Source organism: Chelonoidis abingdonii, chromosome 3 (genome assembly GCF_003597395.2).
Source record: "Chelonoidis abingdonii isolate Lonesome George chromosome 3, CheloAbing_2.0, whole genome shotgun sequence".
NCBI classification, from domain to species: domain Eukaryota; kingdom Metazoa; phylum Chordata; order Testudines; family Testudinidae; genus Chelonoidis; species Chelonoidis abingdonii.
The window spans coordinates 166,902,348-166,924,968 of record NC_133771.1 but is presented as its reverse complement, the minus strand read 5'-3'; the positions used below and the strand labels follow the sequence as shown (position 1 = coordinate 166,924,968).

The 22,621-nt window shown below is 45.7% G+C and overlaps 1 protein-coding gene across 2 annotated transcripts in view; it reads right to left on the bottom strand.

Annotated features, from left to right (window-relative positions):
- Positions 1-2,797: 2,797 nt before the first annotated feature.
- Positions 2,798-22,621, bottom strand: part of TLR5 (toll like receptor 5) — a 44,142-nt gene continuing 24,318 nt past the window's right edge. Inside the window, exon 2 of one of the 2 annotated variants that reach the window (XM_032787949.2) lies at positions 2,798-6,410. In XM_032787949.2, the coding sequence (XP_032643840.1) occupies positions 3,824-6,403 (2,580 nt within the window). In that variant the 5' untranslated portion in view covers positions 6,404-6,410 and the 3' untranslated portion in view covers positions 2,798-3,823. Of the gene's footprint in view, positions 6,411-16,810; positions 16,911-22,621 lie in introns of those variants that run through there. The other variant, XR_012655615.1, reaches the window with a different exon arrangement.

Here is a 22,621-nt window from a genome sequence, read left to right as displayed (position 1 = left end):
GGGGAAGGGGAGAGGAGCGGCTGTTCAGTCGCCAGCCTCACTCTACCAGCAGCAGGCATAGACATATGGGAATGAAAAAAAGTCAAGAAACAATTTGTGTACCCCTTTCTTAGGGTGTGGGGTAACGACGTAATTGACGAGATATACCCTGAAACCCTTCGGACAAGGTTTTGACCTATAAGCATTGGGAGCTCAGCGAAGAAAGCAAATGCTTCAGAGTCTGCGGGGACTGTGGATAGCTGGAGCCTCAGTACCACCCCCTCTCCATACATACCTATTGAGTAGGTGGCTTCCGTTAGCATGTCACATAGCACTTGTGCTGTGCCTCGCCTGTCATAGCCGAGTTTTTTTCAAAGCTTGATCATTTGCTTCCTTAACGGAGCTATGAAAAGAACAGATTATGCCCCCAGACAGCGATCAGAATCCAGTATCTCCCCGACGAGCCATCTGAGCCCTTGGATTGGACTGCATCGGCACTGTGGCTGATCAAGAGCCACGGGGTCACAGGAATGAAATAAAAATTCACAGGTCGCTTTTCCTGTCTCCTTGCTCATGCATCCGCAGGTCAGACGCGAATGACCCGGGGAGTCATTCCCGTTTTTGTCTTTGCGCCCCGGGCCGACCTCAGCGAGGCCAGCCAGGAGCACCCATGACAGCAGCAGACAGTACAGAATGACTGATAACCATCATCTCATCGCCAATTTACAATGGCACAGCAGACGGTATAGAATGACTGGTAACCGTCTCTGCTACCTTGCAAAGGCAAATGAATGCTGCTGTGTAGCACTGCAGTACCGCATCTGTCAGCAGCATCCAGTACACATACAGTGATAGTGACAAAAGGCAGAATGGGATCCATGGTTGCCGTGCTATGGCATCTGCCAGGGCAATCCAGGGAAAAATGACATGAAATGATTGTCTGCCGTTGCTTTCACGGAGGAAGGAATGAGTGACGAATTTATCCAGAATCACACGCAACACTGTTTTTGCACCATCATGAATTGGGATCTTAACCCAGAATTCCAATGGGCGGGGGAGACTGCAGGAATTATGAGAGAGCTACGGGATAGCTACCCACTGTGCAATGCTCCAGAAATCAACACTAGCCTCGATACATGGACGCACACCGCCAAATTATTGTGCTTTGTGTGGCTGCGTGCACGCAACTTTATACACTATGTTTTACAAAACCGGTTTATGTAAAATGAGAATAATCCTGTAGTGTAGACATACCCTTAGACTGGGATTTTTTTCAAAGGCTCTTACGGGAAAGGCAGCTCTAGCCCTCCCAAATCTGAACAGGATTTGGACCTCTTAACTCTCTCTGACACAGCTGAGAACCGCAGCCTTAATTCTTACAATGCTGATATCATGCAAACTGATCACTTCTAAAATTTGGTTTTCTAGATGCATACTGTCAGTTCCAGGCCCTAGTGAGTCAAGCTGACTATTTCAACAGGAGCAGAGGCAGCCTCAGAGCTAAATCAGGAAAAAGATGCGCAGACAGTTACTCAGCTGATACTGAAATGATCTTTAGTTCCCCTTCTCAGAAGGTGGGTGCAGGCTGGGAATGCCTGCTTCAGGGAAAGCTGTAGAATGCCTGTTGACTACAACGCTCATGTCAACAAGGTAGTTTGCTGTTTGAAATATAGTGAAGTAGGTGTTGTGATAATGTAAGGTGCTCCACATTCCATCGAATGCAACGTATTCCCTTAGAGTTGCCTGCAGAGTCAGGTAGGGTATGTCTACACTACCCGTCAGAGTGTTACCTGCCAATCCATCTATCGGGGATCAATTTATCACGTGTAGTGTAGACGCAATAAATCGATCCCTGATCGCTCTCCTATCGGCTGCTGAACTCCAGCTCGGCGAAAGGAGGAAGCAAAGTCGACGGGGGAGCCACAGCGCGCCGCGAGGACGCGAAGTAAGTAATTTTAATTTGATCTAAGATACGTTGACTTCAGCTATGCTATTCTCGTAGCTTAAGTTGCATATCTTAGATCAATCCCCCCCGCCCCCCACTGTAGACCAGGGCATAGACTGCGCAGAAGACTGGCTTCAAGTTTGTTCAGTGATTTGAGTGATCAAATCTCTCTAAGGTCTTTATCCACCTCAGTCCTTGATGCAGCTAAGCTGAAGAATCGTCACATTAAAACAGCAGCAGTTGTAACTTAGGGCAGTTACAGGAATAGCATATTAGGGGATGAAAAGTCTAAGGTATGTAAAAATCCAGGACTCTATGTGTGCCAGCTAAATCTAAGAGTCCTAGGCAAACTGTGCTTGTTGTTTTAACACATGGGTAAAAGTAAACATGAACTATACTACAGCAATTACAGTGGCAAAAAGTGATACACTTCAAAGCATTTATACTCTTCTTTGAAATTAGTGCTAAAAGGTCATTGAGTTGAGAAGGCACAAGGTCCAGGAACAGTTCATCCAATGAGGGCATGGCCAAGTGGGGCTATAAATGTAGGGTTATACATGCTACTCTCAATCCACAGGGGCTCTCCCGGTGACGGCAGTGGAATATGTGCCCAAAGATCAAAGTTAGACTATGACCTTCATGTAGTGTCTAAGCTTTTAATTACCAATATATATTATTTGTTCAGTGTCTGCTATAAGTAGGCTTGGCAGAATTTGTTTTTATAATTTCAATGGACAATATCAATGTTTATTTTTAAGCATTTTTTTCTATTTTTATCCATTTAAGTTTTCACAGTAGTGAGAAATTGGGGAGGGGGAATATCAGACAACAGGGTGGGGCAGACAGTAATTACTGAATGACAGTAGACACTGATCTAAAAAAATTAAAGCTTTATAACTGATCAAACACAAATTGTCAACATCACATATCAAAATATACAAAGTAAACATCCTTAAATCAAACTCTATTAAGTTCTGAAGCAGCATTTTTCTTTCTTGGCCTGTTTCTAAATGTTGTTTATTATTAATGGAAATGTTGGGTTGGTTTGTACATGTACGGTGAAATTGATGTTTAGTGACATTTACTGATAAAAATGTGATCCTTCCAAGCCTGGCTTTAAGGAAGAGGTAAATCCCCGCCTTTTAAAAAAAAAAAAGAATACAATGTGGTGTGGCTTTACAAAATGATGAAGTTCTGTGAAAAATGGTACCCGAGAGAGAGAGTGTGTGTGTGTGTGAGCAACATGTACATGACTTCCTCCATACCTACACCATCTTGGTCATGCAACATCACAAGCAAGGATGATGACCACTAAAATATTCTGTGAGTAGGGGACCTGGTGGTGAATGGTAGGACTAGACATTGCGAGACCTTAATGCGGCACTGCCATCACTTAATGTGCCCATTCAGTTTGGTTAGTGGGGGCTTTCAGCACATAGACTCACATTTTCAAGTATCCTATAAATTTGGTGCTTAACTTGCAAAAACATGCACCTGTTTTTTGTAATTGCTGAGTACCCACTCCTCTCATTGTCATGGGGACCTGTGAGCACTCAGCATCTCTGAAAATCAGACCCAGGGTGTCCTAATCTGAACACCCATATTTGGTGACTTCTTTTGAAAATATGGGCCATAGTTCCTAGAGTGATTGAATTTTGTTAATTCCATTTGCTGGTGACTTTAAAGCTGATGCCATATTTATTAAAACTTAAACCAAGGAAGTTATATTCTACCCATTTGTCAGGGAAAGCTGAAGCATGGCCCATGCTTCTTTCCTGACATGCCACAGGTGGAAATGGATTTAGAATATTTAAGTAACTGTCAAGTCACAAGCAAAAATGTAACTACAAAAGTGTGTTTTATAGCACTAATAATATGAACCATGAACAACCCTCCTAACTATGAGATTGTCCTTACAGTTTGCATTTCTATAACAGTGGATTTCTTTTGCACTTTTTTTTCTTTCAGAATTTGGTGAGAAAGGTTATTTAAAAACCAATCTACATCTTGATGGTCTTCAGGCCACTGCATGTACTGACTTCTTTGCACAAAGACTCTAATCGGTTTGTATTTCATCAACTGATACTGAGAAAGTGACCCAACAAGAACCATAATGAGGACATCTTTCAGGTCACAAAAGTATCTGCTCTGGGCAAAATTAAAGGCTTCCACACACCACCCATCCTTGAGGAACTGCCTTGTCACAATGCAAATGGTCTTCCTGCTGTTCCAAATGGCATCACGGATGTTGGTGATCTGTTCCTCCCCAGGCAGGAAATCTCTCTCTTCAAAGCACAAAGTAAATCTGTTTTTCTCAGAATACTGAGAGTCCAGGTGCTTTATCAATGAATTTTGGACCCACTCAAAGTCTTTGCTGCTGTAGCATAAATATGCATCATATTTATATGTACTTGTATCTATTGCTTGCTTACGTTCTTTTAGCAGAGCGCCTTTGATGGTCTTATACCAGACAAAACAAGTCCCTCGAAAGTGACTAAAAATGATGACTGCTGTTAGGGACATTATCAGAGTGACTGAAGTGAAGATGAACAGTGAGAACTGTAGAGGCTTCTGGAGTTCGTCTTCATTACAGCCATCAAGTGCCACTGAAGAGAGTGGAACCCTTGTGAAAAAAGGTGGGAGGACACAGTATGTGTCATTTTCTGAGCCAGCTAAGGTCACATTGGTTTGATTTAACCATGCTGTCCAGGTGTTTAAAGTGCAATCACAGAAAAACCTGTTATTTGTTATATCCAGGATACTCAAAGTCATGAAGAGCTCAAGGGCAGGTGAAAGAAGTTGGTTTTCAGACATATTAAGTGTCTTTAGGCTCTCAGGGAAAACACCAGGAGAAAGATAAGACAACAGGTTGGAGGCTAAATTAAGTCTGTTTAATGATGTTAGACCACTAAAAATACCCTGTGGAAGGGTAGTAAGGTAGTTGTTATTCAGGTGGAGCACCTCTAGTTTGGAAAGTGCCCAGAACACATCCAAACATAAACCTCTGTCCCACACAAGCTTTAACATATTTTCTCCTAGATCCAAGTAGACTAACTGATTATTTTCTATAACATTAACAGTTTTAACACAATAAGATAAGCGATTTTGTCTTAACAAGATATATTTCACATCTGGAACTTGTAAAAGAATATGAAGAACACCCAGATTCTCCAATCTGTTTCTTTCCAAGATAAGGAATGTTGCATTTATTTTCTTGTTATCTACAGATGCTAGCTTATTGTCACTTAAATGAAGAGTGATCATGGCTGGGAAAGAAGGGAGAGTTTTAATGGCATTGTCCCGGAGATCCACCAACTTTAACTTTCTTAAATCCCTGAACGAATTCTCAGCAATTACTCCAATATGATTTTGTTTCAAATCAATATGCATCACATTCTGAAGCCCCTCAAAAATGTAATCGTACAGCTCCCCCAAAATGTTATATGACAGGTTGAGAGTTCCTAGGTTTCCCAGGCCAAAAAATGCTTGTTTTTGGATCTGATTTACCTTGTTGTTGTGAAGGTTCAGCAATTCCAAATCACCAAGGCTCTGAAATACATAAGGATTGAGAGAGAAAATGGAACCATGTGAAATATCCAGTAAGCGAACGCCACTTCTTGCTAGCCCTGCAAATGTATCTTGGTCTGGATCTTTGAGGTTCTTAAAGCCAAATCCTGGACCCATTATGTGATTGCTAAGCTTCAAAAAAATAATTGAAGTCCCATTCACAGCTGTACAGAAGTGTCGCATTATATCTACACCCCAGCCATTACCACCAAGATCCAGGGTGTCCAGGGCTATGTTTTTGAAAGGATTTCCACACTTGGCCCAGTCCATAGAAACTGAGTAGTATAATTTATTAGAATTGAGAATAAACAATGTGAAGAGTTTTCCCTGGAAGCTAGCAAGGTTTCCTTCACATAAGATGGGTATCTTGTTGTTTTCCAGGTTCACAATTTGCAAGGATTTTAGACGGTAAAATAAGCGATGAGGGCGAAGGCGTTTGATCTTGTTTTTAGAAAGATCCAAATATTCTAAGGAGATCATATCTCGAAGATAGTCTTCTTCCAGAATGGATTCCTCAAGACTGTTGTGATATAGCTGGAGTGTATGTACATTTGACAACTCCACAAAAGCATCAGGATCCAGATGAAGTATCTTATTGTCTCCTAAATCTAAGTTTTGAAGGTTTGGCAGGTTCCTAAAAGCTGCTTTCCCTATGGTAACAGGAAAGTCAAACTGGGTTCCAATTTCCAAAATCAGCAACTGTTCCAGCAGAGGGAAGGAGGATGCATTCACTTGCCTGATTTTGTTGAAACTTAGCCAGAGTATAACTGTATTATTGGGCACAGGTGGAACCTCAGTCAGGTTACAAAAATAATAATTGGCAATTTGGCCATTGGAATAGCAGCTTGTAAATGCAAATATTTCTCTGGCTACCAGCGACATTCCAAAGAGAAATACTAGATGATGTAACATTGTGATGCTGCATGAAAAGAGAGAGAAAGTTGTAAGAACAAAATATGAATGGCTGTCTGACCAATAAAGTTTTGTAGCAAAGTTTTAATGCAACAGAATAAAAAACCAAGGCCAAGATTTTCAAATCAGGAGGGATTTTGGGTGCATGTGTTTTTGAGTATACAATCTGAAACACCTTAAAGGGACCTGATGTTCAGTGGATGGGCTCCAGAAAATGGTGAGCAACCCACTCTAAAAATCAAGTTGCATGCAAAGTATTTTAAGATGGGCACCCAAAAAATCATTGGTCACTTTTGAAAATCTTGGTCCAAATATTTAACAGTTGCACCCCTGGAGTGACAACACTGGTACATTACCCTCAGGGCTTGGCTACACTTGCAAGTTGCAGCGCTGGCGAGGGGGTTACAGTGCTGCAACTTAGCAGGTGTCTACACTTAAAAGCTCAGCCAGTGCTGCAACTCCCTGTTTGCAGCGCTGGCTGTTAAAATGGGTGCTGCTTCTGGTGTCGACAGCGTGGTGGACAGCGCTGGTCATCAGGCGTGTGGACATCACCACGTTTTTATTGGCCTCAGAGTATGTAGGACTTATCCAGCAGTCCTTTCAGCCTCTCTGGTCAGCGCTTGCACTCCATGCCGGGTTTCAGAGCCTGGAGAGGCGGGGGAGTTGTAGAGGAACCGCGAGAGGTATGTTGTATGTGTGTTTTGGAGATTCACAGCGCATGCAGGCAGGAGCTATTCTTCAGCCAGGAATAAGTAGCGTCGGCAGCGACTGGACTTGGTAGTGAGGAACCAGCAGAGGAGCCTGTTCCTGGATACAGAAGCTTTTATTCTAAGGATGCATGTTTTGGGAGCGGGGGGCTATGGCTGCCTGCAGCTGCCAGATGTGGAACAGCCGATTGATTTCCGCTGTAGCTAGCTCTTGCTTTCCACGAAGCCAAGAGAACCCATGGTTCCGGGAAGCACCCTCACCCACCCTTCCAGGTGAAGCGCCCTCGATGGGGTTTTTGCAAGGATGGCTCGAGAGTAGCTGCTGTGGCGATGTGGGTGTAGGGTATGTTATTGCCTGTAGCGCTCTTTGCGTTCCACAGTCACAGAAACCCCATGGCTTCCCATGAAGCCCCACCCACCCTTTCAGTGGAGCTCACGTGGCAGCCCCCTCACTGTGAGCTGCGTGTGGGGAAACATCACATCTTATAGGCAGTCTGCGGCGGTGCTCGTCTAATCTCAGAATGTGTAAAGTGATGCTAAACTCGTAAAACAATGCTAGGCGCGTATTAACAGTTAGTCTATTGTGTTTTTTTTTAAGTGCTTGAATACTGGGCTACCATCAGTGCAGACTGCTTGAAAGACTGCAAAGCTTAAGAAAAAAACCAAGGAAGACTAAGAAGAGTGTGAAGCAGTTATGAATCTTGTATTCCACAGAAAATAAAAAGTTGCAAGAGCTGGAGGGATAAGGAAACCATGAAAAAGGAACAGGCTGTCAAGATAGAAGGAGAAGGCTGCAGAGAAAGGAATTGACTACCAAGAAGCACCAGATCGGCAGGGATGACTTAAAAAAAAAGTGGGGAAAAAAAGCCTCTCATTTCTTCATGTATTATTACTTTCCATAACTTATATGAATAAACAATTATATACATTGCATCATATATGCTGTTGATTCGTTATTATTATGACTGCTGTTTTCACATGTGTGGGTCCCCGCCACTTCCCTGGGGGTGTGCACATGTGTTGGTTTCAGCTGCCTGCAGGGTTAATGCCCTGGAAGAACTGCAGGCAGCAGTGGACATGCGGGCTGGCTGAAGGCAGGGCAGGGGCTGACTGGAGGTAGGGTCTGGCTGCAGGCAGGGCAAGGGATGTGGGGCTGGTTTGGAGACAAGGGGTGTGGGGTGGGCTGGCTTCAGGCAGTGGGGTGCAGCAGGGGTTGACTGGAAAACAGGGCAGGGGTGTGGCTGGGCAGAGTGTGCAGAACTGGTGCGGGCAGCAGTGTGTGGGGGCTGCCTGGCTTTGGGCAGGGCTGCAGGGTGTGTGGCAGGGGTTGGCTGGAGACAGGACAGGGTGTTTGGCAGAGGTGGCTTGTGGGCAGGGGGTGCAGAGCTGGCTGGCAGCAGGGGGGCCGGACTGGTGTTGGGCTGTGTCATGGGGTGCAGCAGAGCAGCTGGAAAACCCCAGCCCTTTAGTAGTCCCCAAACCCCTTCTAGCTCCGGGGACCTTTTAAATAGCCGCGGGAGCACTGGGGAATGCAAGAGGAGGCGGGGCTCCGGCGGCTATTTGAAGGACTGGGGTGGCAGAGGCAGCTGGAGCCCAGGACTTTTTAATACCCCCCTCACTGCTCCCAGGGCTCAGGGGGCTATTTTAAAGGGCCCGGAGCTCTGGCCGGGAGAGCGGGCTTGCGCTCTCCTGGCCGGGGAGCGCGTTAACAAAGCCCCGCCGCCCCGCTCTCCTGGCCGGAGCGCAGACAAAGCCCCGCCGCCCCGCTCTCCTGGCTGGAGCCCTGGCCGGAGCGCCGCAAGCCCCGTAGCCCAGCTGGACGCTCTAGCTGGGAGAGCGGGGCCATGCCGCGCTCCCGCCGGCGCTTCACTCAAAGGAGCAGGACCATCGGAGCAGACACAGCTGGGGATGGGGTAAGTTTAAAAAAAAAAAAAAAAAAAATTAAAAGGTGCCTAAGGTGCGGGGCCCTCTTAGGCGTGGGGTCCGATTCCCCGGCAGCACGGGTCGTTGGAACGGAAGCGGAATGACCCACACCCTTTCCGTCCCCTTCCCACAACCCAACAGCGACAAAATGGGACGCCCAGGTGCTCTGTGGATAGCTGCCCACAATGCACCACTCACAACAGCGCTGCAACTGGTGCAAGTGTGGACACAGCTGCAGCGCTTGGTCGCTGTCAGTGTGGACACACTGCAGCGCTGGCCGTACACAGCTGATGACCACAGCTGTAACATGCCAGCTTTCTGCAAAACTGTGAAGTGTTAGACAAAGCCTCAACAGCAAATCATTCCTTATTCAAAGTTAGCCAGACTGTTTTTTAAAAGAATTGGAGGATAGTATGTCAGAGGCTTCAGCGTTAAACAAGTATGAGAAAATCACCTACCCTTCTGAACAGTGTAATCACTGCCATGTTCCTCCCCACTCCTCATTGCTATGTGGGACTAGGTAAAACAATCCCAATGCGCTAACAATGACATGTCCAGAATAGTCTCAGAGACAAGGCACTTCCAAAAATAGGCTTTGTCTAACACTTTACAGTTGTTTTGCAGCAGCTGGCGTTACAGCTGTGCTCGTACACAGCTGTTGTACGGCCAAGCTCCTGCAGTGTGTCACACTGACAGCGACAGAGCCGCTGGCAGTGTGTCCACAATTGCACTGAGTAATGCAGCGCTTGTACTGAGTGGTAGCATTGTGGGCAGCTATCCCACAGAGCACCTCATTCGCAGTTTTGTCGCTGTGGGTTGCTGGGAAGGGGACGGAAGGTGCGGTCATTTCCACTTTCCTGTTTCAAACCAACCCGTGCGTAGCATCGCTTCCCTTTTCAGCCGTTTGGTGCGCATTGTGAGTCTGTCGCGTGATTTTCAGAGAGAAATGGAGCCCGAGCTGCTGAGGACATTGCTGATGCGAAATGTTGCCAGCAACATCACGTTGGCAGTGGAGCTATTCCCTTATGCTCCAAAAGTGACAGTGAGAGCTCAGATGATGAAATAGATGCGGCTTGACGCACCATGACAGTAAATTGCTTGATGGCAGTAACAGACGTGCTCTGCAGCGCCGGAACGCCGCTTTTGGGTCTTCGGGAAACAAGCACTGAGTGGTGGGATCACATCGTCCTGCAAGTCTTGGGATGACGAGCAGTGGCTGCACAACTTTTAGGATGAGAAAAGCCACTTTCATGGGGACTGTGTGCTGAGCTCGCCCCAGCCTGCGCAGCGCAAGGACACGAGGACTGAGAGCTGCCCTGTCAGTGGAGAAGCGGGTGGCTATTGCAGTCTGGAAGCTGGCTACTCCAGACAGCTACCCCGATCGGTCGCAAACCAGTTTGGGAGTGGGAAAGTCGACCCGTTGGAATACTGCTGATGCAATTTTGCAGGGCCATTAATCGCATCCTGTTCAGAAGAACCGTGAGTCTGGGGAATGTGCAGGACATTGTGAATGGCTTTGCCCAAATGGGTTTCCCTAACTGTGGAGGGGGCAATAGATGGAATGCATATTCCTATTCTGGCATCAACCCACCTGGCATCCGAGTACATTAATCGGAAGGGGGTATTTCTCAATGGTTCTCCAGGCGCTTGTGGATCACCGTGGGCGTTTCACTGACATTTACACAGGATGGCCAGGAAAGGTGCATGATGCACGCATCTTTCAGAACAGTGGCCTGTTCAGGAAGCTGCAAGCAGGGACTTTTTTCCAGATCAGAAGATCACAGTGTGGACGTCGAAATGCCCATTGTGATCCTTGGAGACCCCGATTACCCGTTAATGCTTGGCTCATGAAAACCGTACACAGGGAAGCTTGACATGAGCAAGGACCGGTTCAACTACCAGGCTGAGCCGGTGCAGAATGACCGTGGAGTGTGCTTTTGGCTGTTTAAAGGGGAGATGGAGAAGTCTGTACGGAAAGCTAGATGTGGGGGAAAGCAGCATCTCAGCGATTAAAAACCGCGTGCTGTATCCTCCATAATATTGTGAAGGGAAGGGTGAAACCTTCATTGACGAATGGACCTCCGAGGTTCAACGCCTGGAGGCTGAATTTGAACAGCCAGAGAGCAAGGCGACTAGAGAGGCCCAGCACAGTGCTTCAAGGATAAGGGATGCCTTAAAGGAGCACTTTGAGGCTGAAAGCCAACAGTAATGTTGGGTGCCTTCCACTGCAGTTAAGAGCATTGCTCACACAGCAGTTACCTGCAGTGGTTTCATTGATTTGCAGTTCCTATTTTTTTACTTGTAGTAGATGTTACAGTTTCTGTAATAATAAACAGTGAATAAAAAAGACAAGAAATCCTTTATTCAAAATACAGTACATAAAACAGGAAGGGGGGTACGGTGATGAGCATTACACTCACAGGTTTGAATATGTTCTTCCTTGAGGGCTCTGCAGCCCTGCCTGCTGCTTGCACTTGGGGCACTGCCTGCTCTGCACTTGGGGCACTGCCTGCTGCTGCACTTGGGGATTAAAATGCTGCATGGTGATGGGTGTTGAGTGCATTGGGTAAAACGGTCGTAGTTATCAGGGCTGTGAGGTGAACGTACTGGTGTGCGGGGCAGTTGGTGGTGGTAAGCACCAGGATGCTGGAGAAGGGTGTTTGAGGAAACATTGGGGGCACAATGTGCTGAGTTTTGGGATGGACTGAGGCATCCACGGTAGTGGTCTGCCTGCATGTCTACCATTGTCTGAACACATCTTGAACACGGGGCTCGTGGGGGGTGGGGGGACTGGGTCCCTGTCTGGCTTTTTCAGTACCTGCTGGCCAGGGGCGTTTAAGGCAGACCAGGTGCTGGGGAAAAAAAATCACAGAGAAAATTCACCCAGTCCCCCAGGAGCAGAGCAGCCAGTGGCCACTGATCACAGAAAAGCGTAGGACAGGGCTGTGTTAGCACCCACCAGGGACACTCAGCAAAGTGCATTGGGGGGGGGGGGCAGAGCCCAGAGGCCTTCCCCGAGTCCCAGGAGACTGACCCTTCCAGCTGCCCCGGCTTTGTCTCTTTCCCGGGCCAGCAGGGCACCTGGTCTGTTCTCCAGCACGTCTGGCTGATCCTTGCAGTGCAGGGGGGCCCGTCAGTTACCACCCTTGCCGGCTACAGGGTGTCGGCCGTTCTCTGCAGACCGTCGGCCGTCACCCCTGCCCTCTAGGGGTCGCTGCACCTTATCCTGCATCACCTAGCTATCGAGTCGCACAGAGGGGAAACTCAGGCACACACCATATTCAGAGACAACGTTGAGAACATTCCCACTTCGTCCTGGGGAGTGATGCCTCCCCAGGGGCGGGAATGCAAGACACTGGGTGTTTGCTGGCACTGGAAGCACTGAGGACTCTGCCCACCGGAGCCTCAACCGCCAGCCCTGCTGCAGCCCCCCTGGCAGCTCCGGCTGTGGGTTGCCCAGCTGAGAAAAGAGGGGACTGTCAGCCGCCCAAGCACCGGCAAGCCTAGCGTGGGGAGACACCCCCGAACCCAAGTGGGATGGAGACACAGGCCTTGGGTGCGTGCTCCCAGCTCTGGGGGTGGGGGGCTGCAGCGCGTCAGCCCCCTTAGGGTCACACTGGCTTGTGGGGGAGCCCCCGGCCTCCTCGGCTTGCTGGGAGTGAACCTCAGAGCCGCCGGCCCCCTGCAACGAGTCCAGCTGGACGGAGGCACCTGGGGGGAGACTTGAGTGACCCAGCCAGCGCTCTGAGGACACCCTGGGGTGTCACGGAGCAGAAAGTTACAGCCTGGTCCTCGGGGTCACTTCAGAGCCCAGAGCTCGCTCGGACCCCCACTTGAGCCCCAGTCCGGAGCTGCGGCAAAGCCCCGCTCTCCCGGCCGGGCGCGGCAAGCCCCGCTCTCTGCTCTCCCGGCCGGAGCTGCGGCAAACCCCGCTCTCCCCGCCGGAGCGCGGCAAGCCCCGCTCTCCCTCCTCTCCAGGCTCTGAGCCCAGGGCAGTGGAGTGCTAAGCGGTGACCAGAGAGGCTGAAAAGGAATGCTGGGATAAGTCCTAATACCCTGGAGGCCAATAAAAACGCTGGTGAGTGTCCACACCTGATGACCAGCGCTGCATCACCAGCGCTGGTCTCGCTACACTGGAAGCAGACCCAGGTGTACAGCCAGCGCTGCAAACAGGGAGTTGCAGCGCTGGCTGAGCTTTTAAGTGTAGACACCTGCTAAGTTGCAGCGCTGTAACCCCCTCACCAGCGCTGCAACTTGCAAGTGTAGACAAGGCCATAGTGTTTAAAAAAATGGCATGCTTTCTTCTTGGAGCACCCATGAGATTTCTGGTCATCAGCAGAGTAACTGAATTTAACAAAGCAGAGTTTGACTCAGCTACAGGTTTAAATGGAAAATGCTCATTTGAAGTTTCAGAATCTCTGGGACTATTCCAGTAATGTGAAGTTGTTTTTTAGGATGAGAGCAATGCTTTAAAAGCATACACAGGAAAGAGGTTGATGAGGAGGATATAGTAATTAAATAGTCCTTAGTAATCATTCTTATTGCTATTAGTCATCTTAAAGTATTCTCCAGTACAGGTGAAGCTCACAAGAGATCTAGCACATGGTATTAATGTCACTGATCTATTGTGTGAGACAAATGTACCGTTTACAGCCTACTGGTTATTAAAAGGTTACATTGATGTACTGGTAGACAGTTAGATTTTGGATAGCAATGTGTGAATGTAATGAATGCATCTAACTGATGTCTACTTCTGGGTTTTCCCCACTCTGGATTTCTTCATGCATCCTGTCATCTAAACATCTCTCTTTTAAACTGTAATCTCTTCACAGTAATCACTGTCCTTATTGCTGCCTACTGCATAACATAGAGCAAGCTGTCAGCACTAAAAGGACTACTTGCATGCTTTTGTTTAATATGTATTTACTAGATTGCAACTACCCGCCTCTCTTTTCTAAAAAGCATTCACTAAAATGTTTACTTGGCTGACAACCAGAGCAAGAATTTTTGTCCCCTAATGTGTTCAAACTTAATAAGCATAAGTTTTTGTCAAACCAAATCCCTGCTGGCCATATAGTGGTTGTTAAATAAATTTACTTCATAGAGAAAAAGATAGGCCCTGAGCCAGTAATTAACAAGTAGGTCAATCCCATTAATTGTTATTATCGATTGACTGTACTGTTTCACTAATGGCACAGATTGCCCAGAAGCATCACAGTGAGAGTAAATGATTTCAAGATTCTATGCTGAACTCAGCTCTGTAGTACTGAAACCATGTATATGGTTTGTTTAGTACTCACAAGTTTTGCAGACTTTTGAGGCAGTAAAATAAAAAAAATGCACATTGCAAACAGTAAATTACACACTTACCCAGTTTAATTCACAGACTGGACAACAGGGATTCCAGTGATATTGCAGCACTGTCAAGTCTCGCAATTTTATCGTGAATCTCACAATATTTGGTAGTTTTTCTGTTAAAGCCCCGTGTTCCTCCAGTCATATGATTACATGAGAATCTCAGCTTTCCTATTTATTTATTTTAAACTTTCTAGCTGTCATGGCTGCAGAGAAAAGTTTGAAAATATGTACCCTAAATGCTGAAACACTAGACAGCACATAAAAATAATCCACCAATAATTCTTGAACAGGACTGATGTTGGCAATACTGGAGAAGAGGCCACATCCTGAAGACCCTACACCAGGGATCGGCAACCTTTCAGAAGTGGTGTGCCAAATCTTCATTTATTCACTCTAATTTAAGGTTTCGCGTGCCAGTAATACATTTTAACATTTCTAGAAGGTCTCTTTCTATAAGTCTATAATATATAACTAAACTATTGTTGTATGTAAAGTAAATAAGGCCTTTAAAGGTTTAAGAAGCTTCATTTAAAATTAAATTAAAATGCAGAGCCCCCCGGACTGGTGGCCATGACCTGGGCAGCGTGAGTGGGACTGAAAAATCAGCTCACGTGCCGCCTTCGGCTCCTGTGCCATAGGTTGCCTATCCCTGCCCTACACATTGTCTTTACTCAAGCAAAATACCCACTAAGATTAATGCATAGTGTGCTTGATTAAGGAATTCCGGATTTGGGCCAAAGAAAGTAAATTGCAGGCAGGGACAACAGAAATCTAATGGGCCATCCTGATTATCACTACAAAAGATTTCTTCTCTTGCTGGTAATAGCCCACCTTAATTGATTACTCTCATTACAGTTGGTATGGCAACAGCCATTTTTTCATGTTTTCTGTGTGTGTATATATATAGCTTCCTACTGTATTTTCCACTGCATGCATCTGATGAAATGGGTTTTAGCCCAGAAAAGCTTATGCTCAAATAAATTTGTTAGTCTCTAAGGTGCCACAAGTACTCCTGTTGTTTTTGCTGATACACGGCTGCTACTCTGAAAGAAATCTAATGAAGATTTTGACAAAATCTATAGGGAATTATCCTCGATAATTTAATTTGCAAAGGGTTCTTTTACTATTTCTCTTTTCTATCCCAGAGGTTTGGTCAAACCTGCCTTTTAAGAGAGACACTGTCAACAGAGAATATATATATTTTAAAAAACCTTTATTTGTTACTAAAAACTCCTTAGATTATTAAAAAAAATTATACATTTCACCATTTAGACTCCTTGTTTACGTTTTCCACTTCACTTGGTTGGGCCCTAAAATAGACTGGTGAGTTTCACTTTTATTTATTACCGTGGTGGTGCTTATATTCACCACTATATTCGATCTCCAAGTATCACATGCTATTATTTTATTAAACATTCGTCTTTCACTTTCAGGATGAACACTTCTATGCCTGGTATTTGTCCAAACATTTTTGTTTTTTAAGTTTAAGCAAAATCACAGAACTAACAAAACAAAGCCGCAAGTAAAATAATGGCCTTGGTGCAGGCAAGCAATATAAACCTAGCACTAGGTGAACTGCAACAGGTTCAGATTGAGGATCTCAGAAAATGGAGGGGAACTGGAGCAATTTTTGATGGAAAAAGAAATCTCATTTTTACATCAGAAAAATGTTTTGTTGAAATTCTCCAATCCTTAATAGTTAGGTTTCTGGCTGCTATCAGATGTTAAGGAGGTAGCCATCAGGCTAATGGATAAACTGTTTTCTCCTCCAGTGTTTTCGTGGCACCAGTGTCCTTCTCAGAACTTACGCCTTTGTATGGAATGGTCTTGTCTACAGATTAAAACTTGGATTGCTTTACCTATACTGTGATAGTTAAATTAGTACAACACCCTAGCGTGTATGTGCATATGCTAAGGCCTGATTTACACCTAAAACATAGATCAACTTAGTTATTCTGTTCAGGGGTGCGAAAAATTCACATCCTGAGAGATGCAGTTAGGCCAACCTAAGACACCACTAGGTTGACGAAAGAATTTGTCCATTATCCTAGCTCCAGCCTTTCAAGGGAGTGGATTTACTACAGCAATGGGAAACCCTTCCATTGCTGTAGCTAGTGTCTATGCTACAGCACTTACAGTATAGACATACCCTGATCTAGCATATCCCATGGTGGATGGGAAATAAGTTCTTCCAGTGTAAAGGACCTTTATACCAGAATGACTGTGTCCAGACTATGGGATATAACTACTTCTGTAAAAAATAAATAAATAAATAAATAAATCTCACCTTTAACTGAGCTAGTTATACTGGTCCAACTTCCAAATGTAGACCAGGCTACTCTTTCTATTGTTGAAGCATAAACAAGAATCTATTCTTTGCCCTTTACTGGTGCAATGCGATCTGACCAAATATTTAGTGTATGCAGAACTTATTGACAGACCAATGCATATAATCAGGATTTCTCTTCTGGGTACACAGATGTGTAGCGCGAGAAGGCAGCCAGGGACCCATCGTGTCTCTAGAGTGAGATATGAAAACAGATGGCATTTTAATCTAAAAAAATCTGTTTGGGCACTTAAATGGCTGCATCAGGGTAGCAGCTGAGCACCTAAGATGTTTCGGGCAAACACGTTCCTGTGCCAAAATAACCTTGCAGAAATCCTAAGTACACTACCCAGTCACTTGGGCTGTATCCACACCAGCCTTGTTGAGAAGGGGGATTAGGTAACTGGTTAATATTTGTTATTGAGAACCATGGCATTGAAAGTTCCAGATCCATGGCTATAGGATTTAGAATTTTCCTGCCTAGGCATCAGAAGGAAATTAAACAAACAAACAAACAAAACGGAGAGCGAGGGAGTTGGGATTGGGAAGGCTCACATGACCCCCAGGCCTTGCTCTAGTGAGTAATGTACCCTTAATTATAACAGATGGGTCCTCCCACTATACAGCTCTCAGTGTAGCAGGAAGGGAACGTCTATAATGAGAAGTGGAGCTTCATCTGCCCCTATGACCAACCAGTTAGTGTGTATGTTGAGACTCCATCTCAGTATTCCAGTTCCAGGCTCTGAGTTCCCTCTCAGCAGGGGTTAAATTTTCTCAGTAAAAACAGATCAGGTTTCCTTAGCCTAAAACTGGCCTACTCTACAGCTGTAAGTAGTTTTTAGAACTCATTGAGGTGAACTGGTTTTAAAACTGGTTAGAGGATTTCCCAGTGTAGATGGAAGGAAGCACTCTTGCTGACTGTAGTTTTAGGGTTAGTTTTGCAGTAGGCTGGGCCCTTTGTGGAACCTCAGTGTTCTCCTGAGGGCATCTGGTGAATGAAGAAATCCCATTGGTGGGAGAAGGGGAGGGACACTGAGAGGAGCACTAGCTAATCTAAAGAACCGTTTAGATCCATTGAAGCAAAGCACTCACCATTCCCCTCTTTTAAAAAAGCAGTTTATTTATAACCACAGCATTTGTTCAACAGTTTGTTTTGTTTTTTAAGCAGTGCAGACCTGACGGCTTTTGCCAAGTGTTGCCAATAAAGCTAATTAGATCAGGGAAGGATGTTGCCATCCTGTTTGGATTCATATTGTCCCTGCCAATACTTGAGAATGTTTGCTCACTTTTTTAGACAGGAAAGGAAACACATTTGCTGTCTGAAGTGCAGGGTAAATTTTGCATATCTCCCAGAGCCTGCAAATACTGGCAAGTCTTTTGTGCAGCTTCAGCATTCATCAGCATGTTTATTCTCTGCATATAGGGCAGGTTTTCTCTGAGGATGAGACCCAATAGGTCAGACTTACCACAACACTTTCAAAAGACAAGCCTGGGAGCTGAAATTTGTAATTTTGCTAAACACTAAATAGCATGGTCTTAATAAAGCCATTGGTGTTATGGCTTACTACAGGAGTAGGCAACCTATGGCACGCGTGCTGAAGGCAGCATACGAGCTGATTTTCAGTGGCACTCACATTGCCCGGGTCCTGGCCACCAGTCTAGGGGGTGCTGCATTTTAATTTAATTTTAACATTTTAAAAACCTTATTTACTTTACATACAACAATAGTTTAGTTATATATTATAGACTTATAGAAAGAGACCTAAAAACGTTAAAATGTATTACTGGCACGCGAAACCTTAATTAGAGTGAATAAATGAAAACTCGGCACACCACTTCTGAAAGGTTGCTGACCCCTGGCTTTGGGTATGGCTATACTTGCAGCTCTACAGCGCTGGGAGTTACAGCTGTCTTCGTACAGCTGTGTAGGGAAAGCGCTGCAGTGTGGCCACACTGACAAACGCTGCAGTGTGGCCACATTTGCAGCATTTGCAGCGCTGTTGGGAGTGGTGCATTGTGGGCAGCTATCCCACCGTTCAAGTGGCTGCAATGTGCTTTTCAAAACGGGTGGGGTGGGGTGGACTGTGACAGGGAGCGTGGGGGAGACAGAGAGAGTGGATTTTGGGAGCTGACACTGTTCTCAGCTCCCTGCTTTGCAAGTTCTAAGGACTGGAAGATACACAGCACCTACCTTCAATCATTTTCAAAGTTTTGACCCACCCCTCTCTTATTCACTAAATGCAAATTATGCAGTCCTAAATAGCCCTCAGACCACCTAAGCAGCTGTCACACAGATCCTCCTCCCCTCTTCCTCAAGCAAAAGCTGTGAACATTCCAAGCAATTCTCCTGCCTCCGCTCGCTTGCTGGGCAAAGAGCAGCTGTGTTTGTTTTTTAGATTAAGTAGCTCCGGGGAGCTCGGGTTCAGCATTCTTCCGGTTGTTGTGGACAGGAATTCTGGGATACCTCTTAATACCCTGGAGGCCAATAAAAGTGCTTTTGGTGGTCACACTTGACGAGCAGCGCTGCATCACCAGCGCTGCAATCGTTACACCCCAAGCAGACCAGGTGTACAGCCAGCGCTGCAGCCAGGGAGTTGCAGCGCTGGCTCTGCCTTGCAAGTGTGGACACAGAGTAAGTTGCTGTGTTGTAACCCCATCACCAGCGCTGCAAGTCTCCAGTGTAGCCAAGCCCTTACTATAACAATCTGTAATCCACTAACCCCCTTTTTTGTCCTATGCAGGGGGTGTTAATGGGCCCCTTTGCCTTGAATGGTCCCTAACTACTTATGCTAAACTATCTGTTCAATCTTGTATTTAGTTGCGACACTCTCAGTACCCTTCGCAGACCTGAAGAAGAGCGCTGTGTACATCAAAAAACTTGTCTCGCTCACCAACACTAGTAGGTCCAATAAAAGATATTCCCTCACCCTGCTGTCAGCTTGGAAGATTTTTCTTTAGTTCCAATGCTAGACACATTATGAGTTTGCCCTGGGGCTGTATGAATGCTGCTGTAACTGAGGCATGTGTATGAAAAAGATCCCAGATTGTTACAGGTAAAGGGGAAGACGGGAAGGTATTTCAGGTGTTTTTTTGATCTTTAACATATTTGGCTAACTTGGGTATAAGGAACTTAAAATTGCTAGGAGGATGTACAAGCTGAAGGAAGGAAGGTCAGATGCAGTGGACTGGCAGGGGCTGTGGTAATTTGCAACACTTGGGCAATAACACATGACGTAAGAAACAATTCATGCACTGTGCTAGATCAGTAACAATGACTGGCATTGTGCTGTACATTAGACATGGTTAAAAATCATAGAATTATAGACTTTAAGGTCAGAAGGGATCATTATGATCATCTAGTCCGACCATCTGTACAACGTAGGCCACAGAATCTCACCCACCCACTCCTGTAACAAACCTCTAACCTAGGGTCGGGCAAACTTTTTGGCCTGAAGGCCACATCGAGTTTCATAAATTGTATGGCGGGCCAGATAGGGCAGCGGGTCGTGGCCCAGCCCCCACCTCCTATCTGCCCCCCCCCCGGGACTCCTGCCCCATCCAACCCCCCTTCCCTGAAGGCCCCTCTGGGACCCCTATCCTATCCACCCCCCCCAGCTTCCTGTCCTCTGTCAGCCCCCTGGACCCCGTGCCCCATCCAACCCCTCTTCTCATCTCTTGACTGTCCCCGGGAACCTTGGCCCCATTCAACTATCTCTAATCTCCCTGGCCATGGATGCCCTCAGAACCTCTCCCCCTGACTGCGCCCTGCTTGACCCCATTCCCAATCCCCCTCCTGCCTTGACTGCCACCCCTCAGGACCGCTGCCACCATTCAACCCCTTTTCCCCCCGATCACCCCAACCCATCTATTTCACCTCTATCGTTTTAAAGACTTCAAGGTGCAGAGAATCCTCCAGCAAGTGACCTGTGCCCCATGCTGCAGAGGAAGGCAAAAAACCCAGGGCTCTGCCAATCTGCCCTGGAGGAAAATTCCTTCCCAGACCCCAAATATGGCAATCAGCTAAACCCTGAGCATGTGGGCAAGACTCACCAGCCAGACACCCAGGAAAGAATTCTCTGTAGTAACTCAGATCCCACCCCATCTAACATCCCATCACAGCCATTGGGCATATTTACCACTAATAGTCAAAGATCAATTAATTGCCAAAATTAGGCTATCCATCATACCATCCCCTCCATAAACTTATCAAGCTTAGTCTTGAAGCCAGATATGTCTTTTGCCCCCACTGCTCCCCTTGGAAGGCTGTTCCAGAACTTCACTCCTCTGATGGTTAGAAACCTTTGTCTAATTTCAAGTCTAAACTTCCTATGATGGCCAGTTTATATCCATTTGTTCTTGTGTCCACATTGGTACTGAGCTTAAATAATTTCCTCTCCCATCCCTGGTATTTATCCCTCTGATATATTTATAGAGAGCAATCATATCTCCCCTCAGCCTTCTTTTGGTTAGGCTTAAACAAGCCAAGCTCTTTGAGTCTCCTTTCATAGGACAGGTTTTCCATTCCTCGGATCATCCTAGCAGCCCTTCTCTGAACCTGTTCCAGTTTGACTTCATCCTTCTTAAACAAGGGAGACCAGAACTGCACACAGTAGTCCAGATGAGGTCTCACCAGTGCCTTGTATAATGGTATTAATACCTTCTTATCTCTACTGGAAATACCTCACCTGATGCATCCCAAGACCACATTAGCTTTTTTTAACAGTCATATCACATTGGCGACTCATAGTCATCCTGTGATCAACCAATGCTCGGAGGTCCTTCTCCTCCTTTGTTACTTCCAACTGATGCATCTACAGCTTAGAACAAAAATTCTTGTTATTAATCCCTAAATGCATGACTTTGCACTTTTCACTATTAAGTTTAATCTTATTACTTTTACTCCAGTTTACAATGTCATCCAGCTCTTCCTGTATGATCTCCTGGGCCTTCTCTGTATTGGCAATACCCCCCAGCTTTGTGTCATCCGCAGACTTTATTAGCACATTCCTGCTTTTTGTGCCAAGGTCAGTAAAAAAAGATTAAATAAGATTGGTCCCAAAACCGATCCCTGAGGAACTCCACTAGTAACCTCCCTTCAGTCTGACAGTTCACCTTTCAGTATGACCCGCTGTAGTCTCCCCTTTAACCAGTTCCTTATCCAGCTTTCAATTTGCATATTGATCCCCATCTTTTCCAATTTAGCTAATAATTCCTCATGTGGAACCGTATCAAATGCCTTACTGAAATCAAGGTAAATTAGATCCACTGCGTTTCCTTTGTCTAAAAAAAAATCTGTTACCGTCTCAAAGAAGGAGATCAGGTTGGTTTGGCATGTTGTACCTTTTGTAAAACCATGTTGTATTTTGTCTCAATTACCATTGACCTCAATGTCCTTAACTACTTTCTCCTTCAACATTTTTTCCAAGACCTTGCATACTACAGATGTCAAACTAACAGGCCTTTAGTCACTCAGATCACCTTTTTTCCCTTCCTTAAAAAAAATAGGAACTATGTTAGCAATTCTCCAGTCGTACGGTACAACCCCTGAGTTTACAGATTCATTAAAAATTCCTGCTAATGGACTTGCATTTTCATATGCCAGTTCCTTTAATATTCTTGGATGAAGAGTATCTGGGCCCCCTGATTTAGTCCTATTAAGCTGTTTGATTTTGGCTTCTACCTCAGATATGGTAATATCTACCTCCATAATCCTCATTCCCATTGGTCATTCTACCATTATCCCTAAGCTCCTCATTAAAGACTGAGGCAAAGTATTTGTTTAGATATTGGGCCATGCCTAGATTATCCTTAACCTCCACTCCATCCTCAGAGTTTAGTGGTCCCACTTCTTCTTTCTTTGTTTTATATGGTTATAGAACTTTTTACTATTGGTTTTAATTCCCT